This window comes from Colletotrichum destructivum, chromosome 1 (genome assembly GCF_034447905.1).
Source record: "Colletotrichum destructivum chromosome 1, complete sequence".
NCBI classification, from domain to species: Eukaryota; Fungi; Ascomycota; class Sordariomycetes; order Glomerellales; family Glomerellaceae; genus Colletotrichum; species Colletotrichum destructivum.
The window spans coordinates 5265666-5281419 of NC_085896.1; the positions used below are offsets into that span (position 1 = coordinate 5265666).

The 15754-nt window shown below is 52.9% G+C and overlaps 4 protein-coding genes across 4 annotated transcripts; 1 reads left to right on the top strand and 3 right to left on the bottom strand.

Moving 5' to 3' along the window:
* Positions 1-3: 3 nt before the first annotated feature.
* On the bottom strand, positions 4-4845 carry CDEST_01592 (Putative major facilitator superfamily, MFS transporter superfamily). The gene is made up of 4 exons (XM_062917751.1): positions 1834-4845; positions 1627-1754; positions 522-1552; positions 4-440 (listed from the first exon to the last, which is right to left on the bottom strand). The coding sequence occupies exons 1-4, from the start codon at positions 1983-1985 to the stop codon at positions 180-182; spliced, it is 1572 nt and encodes a 523-aa protein (XP_062773802.1). The 5' UTR covers positions 1986-4845; the 3' UTR covers positions 4-179.
* A 677-nt stretch (positions 4846-5522) lies between these two features.
* On the top strand, positions 5523-7300 carry CDEST_01593 (uncharacterized protein). The gene has a single exon (XM_062917752.1). The coding sequence runs from the start codon at positions 6002-6004 to the stop codon at positions 7271-7273; it is 1272 nt and encodes a 423-aa protein (XP_062773803.1). The 5' UTR covers positions 5523-6001; the 3' UTR covers positions 7274-7300.
* Positions 7301-7363: 63 nt separating this feature from the next.
* On the bottom strand, positions 7364-10291 carry CDEST_01594 (Putative chromo/chromo shadow domain, Chromo-like domain superfamily, AT hook, DNA-binding protein). The gene is made up of 2 exons (XM_062917753.1): positions 9209-10291; positions 7364-9141 (listed from the first exon to the last, which is right to left on the bottom strand). Exons 1-2 carry the CDS (start codon positions 9969-9971, stop codon positions 8318-8320), a joined length of 1587 nt encoding a protein of 528 aa, XP_062773804.1. The 5' UTR covers positions 9972-10291; the 3' UTR covers positions 7364-8317.
* A 490-nt stretch (positions 10292-10781) lies between these two features.
* CDEST_01595 (Putative AAA+ ATPase domain, ATPase, AAA-type, core) lies at positions 10782-11696 on the bottom strand (the record flags this gene model as incomplete). The annotated part of the gene is made up of 1 exon (XM_062917754.1): positions 10782-11696. The coding sequence occupies one exon, from the start codon at positions 11694-11696 to the stop codon at positions 10782-10784; it is 915 nt and encodes a 304-aa protein (XP_062773805.1).
* Positions 11697-15754: the final 4058 nt, after the last annotated feature.

A 15754-nucleotide genomic window follows, 5' to 3' on the forward strand; every position in this document is an offset into this window, starting at 1 on the left:
GCAGAAGAGAAAGCGAGGTCTGATCCGCTTGGGATCGACGTGGTGTAAACACAAAAAAAGCCCAAGTATCGTAGTATTCGTAATAGCTCTAGTTAACCCCAGCAAGCAAGCAACCTTATAGGCTGCTAGTCAATAACAACAACGACGACAGTTCTACATCCTTGCCCATCATCGCTCCCTCAGGTCCTCCAGCGGAAAGCAGGATGTTTCCAGTCCAGGTCTCGGACCTCCTGCTCCGATAGACCCGCCAGCTCCTCCTCGATGCTGAGGTCGTCGCGGCGCTTGTTGTCCCACTTCATCCAGAACCAGGCGGCCGTGGCCAGAATCAAGATCATGCTCGAGGCGCCGAGATTGAGACCGTTGCCGATGTGGAAGTCGGGCGCGTCCCAGCCGAGGTAGCTCCATGTCGAGATGAGGCCGCCGATGTTGCCGAACATGACCTGGTCGGGGTTGTTAGTTATCTTTTCTCTCCACGAACGACAGTCAAACAGAGAGAGAGAGAGAGAGAGAGAGAGACTTACGTTGAGACCGATGGCGCTGCTGCGCGCCGTGTCGCTGACGACGTTGGCGCTGATGTGGGCGTTGGACATGGGCCCCATAACCATGGCCGAACTGGCGATGAGGAACGTCGCTCCGTAGCGGACCCTGGCCACCTTGGACGCGAGGAACATGATGTATCCGCACATGACCATCGGCGCACTCAGGGCGATGAGCACTTGGCGCCTATCAAGGTACCAACTCAGGGCGGGGAAGGCGAGGGTGAAGAAGGCTCCGGCTGCATAAGGGGGTACGCTGTACAGCTGTTTCTGGACGGTGGAGAAGGTCGGGTAAATGTTGGCGACAATGGTCGGGAGGAAGAAGGCCAGGCCCTGCACCGTGATGTTGTTGAACAGGAAGATGACGGCGATCTCGAGGGTGACGGGGTTGAACATGCCGCGCTTCAGCTTCGTCTTGTCGATCTTATCGATGACCTCGGTGGCGCCCACGCGCTCCGACTTGACGCGGGCGATGCAGAGGTCCTTCTCCTCCTGCGTCAGCCAACGCGCCGTCTCAGGGCGGTCGGTGAGGGTTATAAAGGAGATGAGGGCCAGTAGGATGGTGACGATTCCCTCAATGGCGAAGATCATCCGCCAGCGGTGAAGGCTACCGAAAGAATCAAGGGTGAGGATGGCCGAGGCCAGAAGACCACCGAACGCGCCGGCGAGGGGCGCCATGACCATGTACAGCGACAGACGGAACGTCAGCTCGGCGCGCTGGTACCACCGGGAGAGGTAGTAGGCGATGCCGGGCAGCATGCCGGCCTCGAAGATGCCGAGCAGGAAGCGCACGCCACAGATGGCGGCACGGTTGTGGACGAAGGCCGTGGCGATGGAGACGATACCGAACAGGAGCGTGGTGACAGGCAGGAACCAGCCGGGGCCCATCCACTTGCAAGCGACCGTGGCAGGGATCTCGAAGATGATGTATGAGACGTAGAAAGTGGAGAGGATGATATTGTAGTCGTAACCCTGGAGACCAAGGTCCTTGTCGAGGCCGGCGATTCTGGCATTTCCTGGGATGTGGATGTTAGAGATAGGGACAGAGGTCGAAGGGGGGCCCAGTAGGAGGCTTTAGCGCTCAGCTTACCGATGTTGGCACGGTCGATGAAGCAGAAGAGGTACAGTAGGGCCACTGTAGGAATGGTGTACAAATCGAGCTTCCAACGGAGTTTGCGGACAGCTACAGGGTCGAATTCGACGAGGGGATGACCATATCTAGTGGTATCTTGTCAGTATTCTTCAACCACAAGCACAAGTAAGCTGCTTGGTTGTGAGGGTTGAAAGGGGCCTTTACTTGTCTGTTGCGACCTGGCCCTTTCCAGCTGCGTTGTGAATCCCGTCGTGGACAGGGGCGGCGCTAATGGAGTGGTCCTCAGCAGCCGCGCCTTCGATATGGGTACCCTGGGGCACGTCTTTCTCGGTGGAATCTTTCTCGGTGGAAGACATGGCGGAACGAACTCCCCTTGATTCAAGTGACGAAGAGGGGTTGGGTTCAAAGAGGTAAAGATTTTGCAGACGCCCTCGGCGGAGTGTTGAAGAGTAACCCGGCTTTTCCCCTTCCAGGCCACGAGTTATGTCGTTGAAGTCGTCGAAGTCGGCCCCTAGTGATCAGAGAACGAGGTGACGAGATCCACTACCTGACCACGAGGACGACGACGACGACGACGACGATGGCCATCTATTTAAATTCAAAAGGTCAGCACTGCATGGTGCAGTCAGGACCCCGGCTGAAATGCCGAATCATGTCCCTAGCTTTGCTTCGATACCGTCAAGCATGCCGGGCAGCCAATCTGTTGGGGGGGGCTTGCTGCAGCTTTGGCATTGCCGCACCCTCCTTGTCGTCTTTGGGTACCCTTCCAAGTGGAATTTCCTGCGGGGTAAGGAATGATACCCCGTCAGCAAGGTTGTACTGAATGCAGCGCACGTCGACAAGATTGGGGGCTCTTCTCCTCCAAATGTGGACTGGGTGGTATCAAAGACGCCCATCATGCCGAGAGTCGTGGCCATCGATTGCAACGGGAGATCAGCCTCGGCGAAAGCATGCCAGATGTCGTTGGGCCCTCACTCGTGAAGTCGAATTCCGAAATCGAGAGACTCAGTCGACAACCTTGAAGAACGCTTTGTACGACAAGAAGAATTCTCTCAATCTCATCCGCCTCCGCCTCCGCTTCCGCTTAGCCGCTGTGTCTCCCCCAGATTCTCCGCGCTCTTCCGCCCCCGCAATCCCGGGGAAGGCCTCCACTTGGTTCGTCGCAAGCTCCACGTGCCCCGATTAAATGCCCTGGCTCAGCTGGCTTGAAAAGGCCAATTAGGCCAGCTCAGTTGCAATCTCGAGGGGTGTTTCGATGCCGCCAAGGCAGCTGGAGCATCTTGACTTCGGCAAGTGGGATCGGCAAGTGAAGTTGAATCGCTAGCGTGAACCGCCCATGGGGGTTGACGCGGCGCTATCCCTACAAGTGGATGACGGTTGGTCTCGCTTGGTGATGGTTCCGAGAGTTGCGGAACGCACGGAACGGAGTAAGGCTTGTCACTGATGATGAGACGATGATATTGGTTGATCAAGTAGTTCAAGGATTGCAGACGTGCTGCCGGCCGCCATCGAGGTGAGCTGGGTCCGCCCAAAGTTTAGAGCCGCGCAGTTGGAACTTGGGGCGCACCATGAGCCTGCCGGCAGAGAGTCATTGTGAGGGCCGGATACTAGTGGTTCCTTTCTGTGCGATTACGAAGTGAAGCCGCTGTACCGGCTTGACAAAGATTGGAGGTGGTTATGTCTAATGTTAAAACTGTAGCAGTAGATGGAAACGTGCTTCCGAGGCTTAGCTCTCTTGCAAACCAGCCAGATTCCCTCCGTGTCATCCAATGTTCAGTCGCCCGGAAGGCGGTGCAGGCCGGAAAACCATCGGTGCTGGCACAGCCCTAAGGCGCTTGAATCTGTGCGATGGTAGCAAAGAACTGCTGAGCCGCGACGTAGGGAACTATCGGGAAGGCAGCGACAGGGGCGGCGAATCATGTTATCGATCATCGACCCTTTGGGTACAAAGGTTGATGATCCCAAAGACTCAAGAGTCAAGATACCTGTACGTAAGGTGAGTGAGTAGCTTTGATGAACTGAGCATCGTTAATCCAAGTACGACACCGTGATTGGGTTTCGCGGCGATGGTTACCATTGAACCTAGACGACTTGATCATCCGCGATTCAGTGAAGAGGTGATACCCTCAGCCAGCCACCCCTCTACTTGGCCGAGAAGCGAGCTGTGGGACATTTGGGGGTTGAGCGACAGGAAGGTGCTTGCTTGGCGCTGCGCGCGGCTTCTGCGGCCGGGAGATCCAGAATGATCGTACTGTCTGTCGGCCGAGAGGGACGGAGCCTGGAGACGTCAGATTGTGATTACAAAGGTCGACGAAATCTGCCAGGGCATAACAGCGTTTCCAACTGCCGTGAAGAGGTCCCGGAAGTTTGTTTTCCCTCGGTTAAATCGAAAAGAACCAATCCGATGGATTTAAGAGCCGTGTCCTGAAAAACTGTCCAGTTGGCAAGCGATGCCAGCAGAGTTCTCATTCCACTGTATAGACGGTCCGCCGATAGCAAGTGTCCGACAGATGGGTTGCACGTCATCGTCGACAGCATGCCTCCAGTTGCCATTGGAAGGCAACATGTAAGGTTAGGTGACTAGGCGACACTTCAGTCCTCAATATAGCCGGTACTCTTGGTTGGCAGGCAGTGGGCAGACGAGGGCCCTTACGACAACGACCGAATGATCGTGATGCCAAAAGTCAGGACAGCGCAAGAGAGCCAAGCTTCCGAACAAGCATAACAAGCTCGAGGTCGGAATGAACACAAAGGAAAGGCACACCACCGGAATGGTAGCTTTGCGATGTGGCGTTTGCGGCGGAAACGGCCGCTGCCTCACCCCGGCGCCCTCTTCCATAGTTCAACGGCCCAAACTTTGATGGCGGGCGCCCTGTGATGCATGGTGCCGTGCTGGTGGAACCTGAAGCTCTTTGATGCCTTGGCCCGGGGGGCCGAAGGGGGACGATCGGGGCCCGTCAGGTCGTCTCCGGACATGGCCATCGTCTCAGACCCCGAGCTGGGACGCCCAGGGCTCTTGGGAAGGCCGAAGATCTTGGTCGATCAGGAGGTGACGTGACGCCGGGAAAAGCCGTCAACGTCCACGGATGGCCGAAGGGTGCTGAGAAAATCGGACAACAGGGTAGTTAGGGAGAGATAGGGTGCCATTGTCAACTCCTGGGCGTGTCTCGGAAGCCTCTGTCAACTTCTGTCGTAACCTGTCAGGTGGGTTGTATTCTGTATGTATTGTTTTTGATCCAGGGACAACGACCAGAGACAGTGGGGGCGAAGATCGTATCACAGTGGGCCTCAGATTGGCACGAATCAGAGGTGTCAAGGCGTACTTAGAGCGTTATGTAAGCTGGATCAGTCAGCAAAATGCCCACGGGGATTGGCTGGTCCACTTTATCAGCACGGTTCTAGTGGTCCTTCAGCTTCGCTTAGACCAGAGTTAGTGGTCCTAGTGCACCGAAAGTACTAAACAGACTTCGCAGGTCAGGTACCTACACAGTGGTGAATTGGTCCTGAGCAGTAAAGATCACGAAGGCTCGATTCAGGATTTAGGCTTCACTCACTGTGCGCCCCTAATACCAGAGACGATATACAATGCAATGAGGTTGAGCTGGAAGTAGGTAGGTACTCGAATTATTCCCAGGTACTATCAGCTCCTCTCCGGAGGCGGATGCTCTGCTCTGTACAGAGTACCCATGCGCCTGATGACATGAGACATCGACGACCCTTGCACCCCCTCTACCCGTGCCGTTGTCTCCTCTTCTCTATCCCAATGCGCTACGAGCTGCATCCCGACCTGTGCTCTGCAGGTGCTGTGCTGCAGACTGCTGTTGGCTGTGTTTGGTTTGCTTGCTTGCTTGCTTGTTCCCCAAGCTTTTTCTTCCCTTCTTTATTTTTATTTTTTTATACTTCCTCCATCTCTCTGTTGAATTCGGAGCTAGCGAGTGGAAGCGTCCTGTCCCGGGGGGCTGTGACCGCCGCCGCCTCCGCCATGGGCTTGGCTCAAGCAGACGAACGGCCTTCTTTCTCTTCGCCATCCTTCGCGCCGTTCTTTCGTCAGCAGTCTTCGTCATTGTCAGCATTGTAATCTCACCCTTTTTTGTTCCTTCACATCCCTTTCTGTCTCTTCCCATCTCCGACTCATTCTATCTCTCTCTCTCTCTTTTGTTTTCTCGCCACCTGATATGACAGCATCTCGACCAACCACCTGCACCATTGACGCCTTGCAACCCCACCATCACCGTCCTATCGCGGCTCCGGCCTGACGACCGCCCCAACATAACACCCTACACGCCCCCGCGCAACGAGTCACAGCGAGAGATCCGAGATAAACAACCAGACACCGCGAGGACTCGAAGACTGCGCCTCTGCACCCGACAAGATGCTTCGCAAGAAGGAGGTGTACACGACCATCACGCCAATTCCCGGCTTCATCCCCCGCCAGCTCGCCATCGACATCCTGCACTCCCACTCCGAGGTCATCACCCTCAACCCCCTCGTCCTCGACCACAAGCCCATCAAGGCGCCCCGCGATGCCGCCTCGGACGAGTACTACTCGACCTGGTACGAGATCAGCCAGCGCATCCAGTACATCCCCGGCATCGGCAAGATGGGCTCCGGCAAGATCAGCTTCAACGGCTGCTTCCACGACATGCCCTGGGGCCTGCAGACCCACACCTACGCGCCCATGAACATCGACATCCGCATCAAGTACCGCATCGACGGCAACCAGCCCGGCATCGAACCCCCGCAGCCCCCCGAGATCGGCATGTCCGGCCTCGGAGTCCCCGCCGACGGCCTCTACCTGCGCGAGGACATTGAGATCCGCTGCAACGTCACCATGGTCGCCTTCGTCAAGACTCAGCAAAAGGCCGCGAGCAAGGAGATGGTGTCGCGCATCATCAAGAAGGCCGAGCTGCTCGACGCCGGCGTGCTGCAGGCCATGATCGAGGACGGCAAGCTCAAGACCTTCAACCCGGCCGATCGCACCAACACGGCCGCCCAGTCCGGAATGCGCTCCCCCACCTTGCGCCACCAGCGCCCCGACGGCAGTCCGAGACCCGAGTCGTACTCTCCTTCCAACGCCTACCATGTGCCGAGACCCGTGTCGGCGCAGCAGAACCTCAGACCTGGATCGCAGGGCGGCTATGGCCACCAGTACGGCCACCAGTACAGCCAGTCGGCCGAGCTGCAGTCCCACACGTACCAGAGCGCGCCCCAGACGTCCTTCGTTGCCGAATTACCGGGCAACTTTTACCACCCGAACCCGCAGCAGCAGCAGCAGCAGTCCAACAACTCGCAGCCGTCGCCCGGCCTGCACCCCGACCGCGACTCCATGTCGCAGCAGTCCCAGCTGTCGCCTGACCCCAACTCCTGGCGCTGGTCCCAAGGCCAACGGAGCCCCTCGCAGCAGAGCTCGCGCCCGACGAGCATGGCGTCGTCCGAGGCGAGCAGCGGCTTCGCAAGCCCCTCGCTCGACCACAAGGGCTTCTCGTCCGAGCTGCCCACGCACCCCGAGACACAGGAGGAGCACCGCGGGAACCCCACCAAGGCGATGGAGGCGTCGAGGCACCGGGTCAACGGCCCCCAGGCCTACCAGGCCTACCAGGCCTACAGCTATAACCCTCAGGACTATGCACCGCCGGGACGGTAGTCGGCCGTCGCAGCCGACACTCGTAATGAAAGGCATGGCGTTAGGGGATTATCTGATTGAAGCACCGGGGTAGGGGAGGGGAGGGGATTTTACGACTTTATGTTCTTGACACGTTCTCTCAATGATACCGCCTTTGTTTCTGGGGATTTTATGAATGATATCTTCTTGGGTCACGGCCGTACGTCCGGAAAAGGCGTCACAGTATAGTTAATTCTTTTTTGGTTTCTTCTTTTTTTTCCTTTCCACCGTCACATTCTGGCTAATATTTGCGCATCGCTCTTCGCGAGAAATATATACAAAAGTCTGCCGTGCCTCGTCTTTTCCCGTGACACATCACCACTGCCCACTACCATCCATGACTGCCGTCGATGTAGGCCTAGTTCGGAGTGACAAAAGTGTGCCGGAAACGATCACTACATGTAGTCATTCTCGCCTCGTTCTAAGCAACAGATGCTGCTATGCGCCGCCTCCAACCCTTTCAGCGGCCGGGACAGAAAGCTCGAGCAAACCGGACATCTACCGGAAAGGGAAGACCATGGTCGAGAATGGCGTACGAGAGCTAAGCCGACTGCAGATGCGTGAGATGTGCCGATGTGCGCCGGCCCGTGGCTTCAGCCGCCGTGCATGACCGCCTGCCAGCCGTGATATCCAGTGACGGGGCGTGACGGTCCCGTCCCATCCAAATCTTGTGTCTTCAGCCCAGCAACAAACGATAAAATGAAAAATGAAGAGGAAAAGAAAGAAAAAACCTCGTCCTAGTATTCAGAGCCGTAGAAAGACACGCCAACAAGCCGCAAGGAAAAAGATGGAACACGATGAGAACGTATGGTACAAGATCCCCAGCCCGCCCAACAAAGTCACACATTCCAGCCCGGGTCATCCATGTCAACCGGGTAACGAGCAAGGTCCGTCTAAAGAAAAACAGAAAGCATCAACGCCGCTCTCTCTCTCTCTCTGCCCCTATTTTTTAGGGCAAGTAAGCCAAATAACATTCCCAGGATGGCGGACGTTGCCAAAATGATACACATCAGCGCGACAGGGAGCTCACGACACGGGGTTCTTGCGGGGACGACCGCGGCCGCGCTTCTTGGGGGGCTCCTCGTCAATGTTCTGGGCCTTTTCGGCCTTGTTCTCGGGAGCGACCGCCTCTTCGACGACCCCGGCTTCTTCCACTAGTCCGGCCTCTGCCGCGTCACGCTTTGGCTTCCGGCCCGGCCTGCCCACGGGCTTGTCCTCGGCGGTAGGAAGGGGGTTCTTACGGGGGCGGCCGCGGCCCCTCTTGGCGGGCACGACGGATGCCTTGATGTGCTTTTCGCGTCCGCCCTGTGCCTTCCAGTAGTCCTCGAGGTGTTGGTGGGCGTACACCTTCACTTGACTCTCAGGCTCCCACGACCGATCGGGCGTTCCGACCCAGCAGATGAGGAGGTGAATGGCGCCCGAGGGTTTCTTCTTGTGCTTCTCGACCCTCAACACATGCCAGAGGTTCTTGTCGGCCATGGCGCCTAACCGGCCGCCCTCGACGCTGTCCCAGTATTCGAAAAGGGCCTCCTCGGCGTCCTCTTGGATGTTCTGCTCCGGCTCCCAAGTCGGTTCGTCGTTCTTCCAGCTGACTTGCATCTGGAAAAGGGTCTTGTCCTTGGGGTCGCGGCGATGTCCAATAATCTTTTCAAGCACGAAGATTCCCTTCTTGGGGTCATCCACTTCCTCGTCTTCGTCTTCATCGGCACCGGTGTCGGGGGTAGCATCTTGGGTAGGCGCAGCAGCTTTGACAGTGTCTGCGTTGTCAGCTGCATTGGCATTGTCTGCGTCTTCAGCTGCATTGGCAGTAGCAACATTGATTTCGTTATCGTCCGCAGCCGGAGAGGCCACTGTGTCGGGTCAATGCCATTGTTCGGTTACCGGACGTACGGGGGAAGGGGGGAGGTTATTCCTTACCTTGGGCGGCCTTTTTCACGGGGCTTGTAGCGCGGATCTCCTCTTCCGCCACCTCCGTCTCGAGCTGGTTGCCAACTTGGACCAAGGTATCATTGGGATCGGTGGCGTTGGCAGCATCGATGTTGTTTTCGACTTCCTTGTCGTCAGGAGAAGGTGTCTTGTCAGATTCGGGCTCTTTGCTGAGCTTCCGGCTGATGACCGTCTGCTCGATCGTGGTGGTAACGGTAGTGGTGCCAGTGCGCTGTGCCGTCAAGTTGTGAACAGCAGAGTTGAAGGTTTTCCGGACAGACGAGAGGACGCCAGACCCAGAGCGCGGTACGCTGGATTCCCGTGTAGACGAGGGTGCTTCTACCTCAGGAGTGGCTCTTGCAGGCGCCGTCGACGCCGAGGGCTCGGCGGATTCTACAGGCACCTCCATGACAGCGGTGGGGGCGGCAGAAATGGTATCGGCGGGAGTGCCGCGATCAACGACGTTCAAATCTTCGCCGGCCGTGTCGCTCAAGGCCTTGCCCCGCGAAGGGCTTTCAGGGTTATGCGGGGATAGCAGCTGGGAGGGCGGCGAATGGGACCGCGACGCATCGGGTCGAGCGGCGCCAATTGCGGCGAGGGTCTTGACGCGCCTGCTCGGTTGCGGCAATTGCGAACCGGGGGGTTTGGAGGTGGAGGATAGGAAGTTGAGGGAGCTGTTCTTCAATGTGGCCTGGGACAACTTGGCTGGTTGTGTGCCATTTGATGGCGCGGTTGATTCGTCGAAGTGAGCCATGATGGATGGATAGGTTCTGTCTGATGGTTCGGAAACGTGTTTGCGCGATCTCGGATGTCGTAGGGAGACGGGGGGTGGCTTTTGCGCCGGCCGAGCCAGAGAGAGTTGCCGGGGGGTTTTTTTGACTTTTGTGGAAGCGGCCGGGGGTGGGCAAGGACGCGATGCGTGAGATCGATTGAAGGCAGATTTCCTTTCTACTGCCAGAAGATGCGACGGGAGGTAGATGGACCAAGTCTCTTGCCTTGGAGATGAAAGCGATAGAGGCGCGCGGGAGGCGTGGGAAACGTGAAGAATCCAAAGAGGGATGTGGTCGTCCCAGGTTCCCGGGTCAGCAGCTTCCTGAGTCGCGCGCTGGAGGAGCTTTGGCCCCTCTGGAGCTGTGGCTCTTCGCTGTTGCGGTCGCTGACGTAAGATGGAGACCGCGCCGTGGTGGAACCTTTGGTTTCTGTGATGGTGCCGAACGCGTTCACTATTGGTTCGCTTGACTGGGAGACAGGGGTCCAGCCACACGTGACATCCACCGATCCCCTTTCGCTGCGGGTCGGAGTCCGAGCGGTGCCGGCAGGAAGGAAGGCAAGCGGGAGTGATGAGTCGGGTCAATGGCAAACTTGTTACTTTATTCATTAGGACGGTCATGACTCGACTTACATTCACGATACAGCCTTCATGTGGTCATGGAACCTCGCCATGTCAGGCTAGTAGGCACCCCGACCCTTAGGCCTATTGTTATTCCAGAAAAACTTTAACTACCGATAAGTGACCAATGAATTGTGAATGCGGTCCTTGCAGCACTGTTGGACTCGCCATTCATCATGCCTCTTTTGCCAATCGCAGTCCCTCGTTTTCAGCCAGCTCGTCATGGCTCATTCCCATATTCAGCTTCTCGATATAACTGTCGAATTTGCGAGACGTCTCGATAACCTCGTCCATCACTTTGTAGTTCAGCGAGTAAGATGGCTCCTTCTGCTGCTTTCTTTCCCACCTGACAACCTGCCGTGCCGTCGTGATCACATTGCGAATCTCACGCCCGTTCATCTTGTGTTGGGCCAAATCCTCGATGTGGTCCTCGAGATCCACAAAGTCGATGTCCTCGTCACTCATGTCCTTCAGGCGTCGGAAAAAGTTGCCCCAAATCATCGTCCGTTGGTGCGTTGTCAGATTGGTATAGTGAATCGCAAGTTGGATTCGCGACTTGAAAGCTTCATCAAACGTCCCGACTCGGTTGCTTGTAAGTATCAGGATGCCGTCGTAGTATTCAAGGACCCGGAGGAAAACAGAGACCAGAGCGTTCCGCTTGAGATCCTCAAGGCTGCGCTGTTCGAGAAAGACATCGGCCTCATCTAGTAAAACCACGCAGCCCCAGGTCTTACCTAGGTGGAGAACTGATTCGAGATACTTCTCCACGTCGCGCGGCTCTGTACCAATATCACCGCATGTGACAGGGTACAGCGGCTTTCTTGCAATCTCGGCTACGCTCTCCGCCGTTAGGGTCTTACCCGTGCCTGGGCCGCCGTGAAGAAGCATGATGATCCCGTTGCCTTTGCCACTGATGATGTCGGTTGAATGTTCCGCCTCGATTTGGTTCGTTATGAGGGCTTGGATCAGGCGTTTCATCTTTCTGCTGATGACGAGACTCTCGAATGCGCCGATATTCCACTGGATTTCCGAAAAGCGATCAATGGAGAGATCGGTCCATTTTTTCGTCTTGAGATTGAACCCTTTCATTGACAAAGGGACTAAGTAGACGAAAGTGTCGTCCGGCGGGACTTCTGATTTCAACTGCTCAGGTCCGATCAAGCTTGGGGTTCGGAAATCGGATGAGTGAAAACTGTGAAGCTCTTGATATGTTTTCATATCAATCATATGTCGTTCATCAACAGCATGATGACTTTCCTCACTGGCATCTCGGTAGGCGATGATTCGCTGCTGGCGACACTTCCAAACCCACTCTCCCCTGATCCGTAGCCTCTTCCGCGTTTCATAGTCCACGTGCTCCAAAGGGCGAAGGCTCAGACCGTTTATGTTCTTTTCCTGTTGGTCATGTGTGTTCTTGATTTCGATTTTGAGCTTAGTCTTCGTTTTTGAGAAGTGACCGTCAAAGTCCCAGTGCCAAGCGTCAATCTCAAGACTTCCAGCGGGGTGGATTTCTGGAAGAGCGTTGGCCCGCGTTTTCGGCTCGCTCGGTTGTTCAAGCCAGGAAGTGCAGACATACCCTTGGGCTTCCTCACCTCGACCTTCTACCACAACAGTCCCAGGCTGGAAAAGGTAATGCAAAAACGTATTCCTTATTTTGGACCTCGATACTAGGTCATCAACAATTGAGTACTCGGCCTCGTACTCTTCGAGGATATAACGTCAAGCACCCACATTTGGCCCCCCCCCACATTTGGCCCCCCCAAAAATGCCTCACCACCACCACCAGCCTCCTGTTTTCTCCAACTTCATTACATTACAACATTCACAGTTCTTAACCAAATGGCTTTATCTTTTCTATATACCCTTTTCTAGTTCTTATAGGCTAATACACTAAGTATAAGGTTAACTAGGCCTTAGATGCTGTTGCTAATAGCTAGTCTATCTATAAGGCATCCTCTAAATAGGGGATCCTAAGATTAATACTTTGTTATTAACTCTAAGGCACCTAAGCAAGGGTAGCTGCATTTTCTGACCTTTAGAGGCTTTCCCCTGATTAGGAGGCTAAGCTGGCTGAATGGGTGTAAATCCAGCATGCCCTTAGGCTTGCTCCAACCTATTAGCAGGTGAAGGTATTTGCAGAAAGGATCCTTTATACTATAGGGGATACAGATCCTCTAGGAAAGCAATAGATCTAAGGCTTTAAAAGAAGAAACCTATTAATTAAGGTCTAGAGAAGTCGCCCTATAGACTCTAGACGTATTAATAAAGCATCTACTAAGGTCATTAGGGACTAGTTCAAACTCCTTGCTATACTAGAGATTAAGGGCATCAAACTAGCCAACAGATATAACATAGATAAGACTAGTATCCTTAAGGGCTAGGGATCTAATAGGCTAGTGCTAGGGATAGCTAAGACGAAGTCTGTCTGCAAGAAACAGCCTAGATTAAGGGCATAGGTGTCTATTATTAAGTGCATCTCTGCTATAGGCTATGCTTTAAATCCCCTTATTATATATAAGGGTAAGACAGTCTAGCAGCAGTAGTTTCCTCTAGATCTTAGCCCTTATAAAGGATAGCAGTTTACTGCAACAGAAAATAGATAGACTACAGACAATACTGCAGTTAAATAGCTGCAGAAGGTCTTTATCCCTTAGACTATCCCTCAGACTGCCTCCTAAGGCAAGGAGGTTAGACTGCTAGTTGTTAATAGCTATAGGAGTCACACAACAACAGAATTTATATAGACATATTATATTAATAACGTCTATCTCTTATTCCTACTACTACATACCTCTTATATCCTTTAGCTACTTAACTAGTGTTACAGTCGGCTTTCCGTGGTAGTGTCTATTAGCAGAAGCTGAGGCAACGAAACTGGGGAACAGTGCTATAAGTCGTGCTGAAAGGATCAGGTCTTCAGAGGATACGGTGATCAGTCGTATACTCAACAAGGGGTTGTAACGTTGGTCACTAGTGAAGGGTGCTAAGAGTATCCAAGGGGATAATTACAAAGTTGATTGCTAAAGAGCTATAGAAGGTAATCTATCTATGTAGAATGGATGTCCTTATATCCTTAAGTGTTATTGCTAGGACCAATATCTTGAAGTTGGTCCTTGTCCTAGGACCAACAATCTGAATGTTGGTCCCTAGCGTGGACTGCTTATCGTTTGTTGGTCCTTCTTATCTGCATGTGACCTTCCCTAGTTCTTCTGTTCTAAGGAGTCACCTGTATAACCCTGTTTTTTGTCTATACAAATGCTGTGCCGCCTGCGCCCTGCCTGGCCTGGTGGGGCTGCGTCACCTGTAGCTTGTTGGGTCGTAACATCAGGTCTCCTCTCCAAAGGTCTTATCCTTAAGACCACATAAGTAGGTGGTGTCTCCTAGGTTAGGGAGTTGTCAAACTTGCTTCCTGATTTCTTATAATGCTAACACTATGTTAGGTTGCGTTAAAAAATCGAAATTAAAATCTAAGTCTTAAAAGACAGAGATAAAAGATTGTGAGCGTCTTGCGCTCCTGGAGTTCTTTGACGCTTGTTCTACTGTTGCCGACATGCCTTGTACTTGCTGTTTTCGCGCAAAGGCGTCTTGTTGTTTCAGCAAAGGCTCTTCTTGTTGTTAGGCTTGTGTTGAGGCAAAGAAGCCTTGCAACAGCGTCTTAGTAGCATCTACTTATAGGTAGCTATATTTTATGCAATCTTTTTGTCTAGCTAATCTAGTTGCAGTTTAAAAGTTAAATGCTTAGCAAAGAGAGTAGGATAAAAAAGAGGAAAAAGCTAGTAAGGAGCTTTTGAAGCTCCACAAGGAGCTTGCTTGCTTGCAATCCTTGATGGCAACAGCAGCAGGTCGTCTGGCGAGGATTCAGAAGACTTAGAAACTAGTTTGCAATCGTCAGGCCAAGACTTTCCGTAGGGGTATGCAGGAGATCAATAAGTCAGATGCCTTGGAGTCAGCATTAGGTGCTTATAAACGTAGTGTAGTAGAGGAGCTGCAATTTATAGGGGTTTCTAATAACGTGGACTGGTCCTTGTTTAGGCTTAGTGACGATTTCTTAGGTCTGGGGCCGCTAGTGGTGGAGGAGTTGTCTGGAAGTTGTGATATTCCTGAAGCAGTCGCGGGGCGTGCTGGAGGTTCTTGACTAGTTCCTATGAATTGTCTTCATGTCCGTAGCCTTTCCATTTAATAAGATATTCGTTATGACTATCTTCGTTCCTGTAGTCAATAATTTGTTTAACTTTGTACTCTAGTTCGTTGGGTTCTACAATAATGCAGTCTTTAGTGTGTGATCTGCGTGGTGCTGGTTCAAGAAGTGCAATGTGAAAGACTAGGTGGATTTTTATTATGTTAGGTAGCTTAAGTTTGTAGTTAACTGTTGAAACCTTTTGGATGATTTTAAAAGGTCTAAGTTTTTTGTAGTCCAACTTATTGCTAGGTTGTTTAGTTTTAATATTTCGTTGTATAAGGTAGGCGCTATCTCCCTCTTCTAAGGATAGTCCTCTAATCCTTAAAGTATTAGCGTACTTTCTTATTTATTCTCTAACAAATTCTAAATCTTAGGAGACGTTTGTCTAGATTTCACGTATTTTGTTGATTTCAGCTACAGCTTTTAGGGCCTGTAGTCCTTTGCGTGGTTCTCCATGTGCTGTAGATTTAAATCCGTAGTTTAGGTAGAATAGGGAGTGTAGTGTGCTTTCTCCAACTGCGCTGTTGTAGGCAAACTAGGCTATAGGTAACAGTAGTACCTAGTTATCTTGGTTGTAGTTGACATAGCATTGTAGGTACTGTTCAAGTATCTAGTTGATTTGTTCGGTCTGACCATCAGTCTGTAGGTAGAAAGAGGTCAACAGTTTGTAGTCTGCACTAAGTTGCAAAATTAGTAATTTCTAAAACTTTAAAGTAAACAGCTTATCTCTATCTGATACAATTTCGTTAGGTAGTCTGTGGTTGCTGATAATGTATTTCAAAAACGTGTACGCAAGGTCTTCTGCTGTACTTGCTTCTAGGTATAGAATAAAGTAGGCGTATTTGGTGAGTCGGTCTACAATGACCAAAACGCTGTTGTAATAGACCTTTGTAAGTAGTTCTCTTAACTTTAGTAGTTTGACAATAAAGTCTAAAGAGATTAAATGCCATGCTGCTGGTGGTATTGG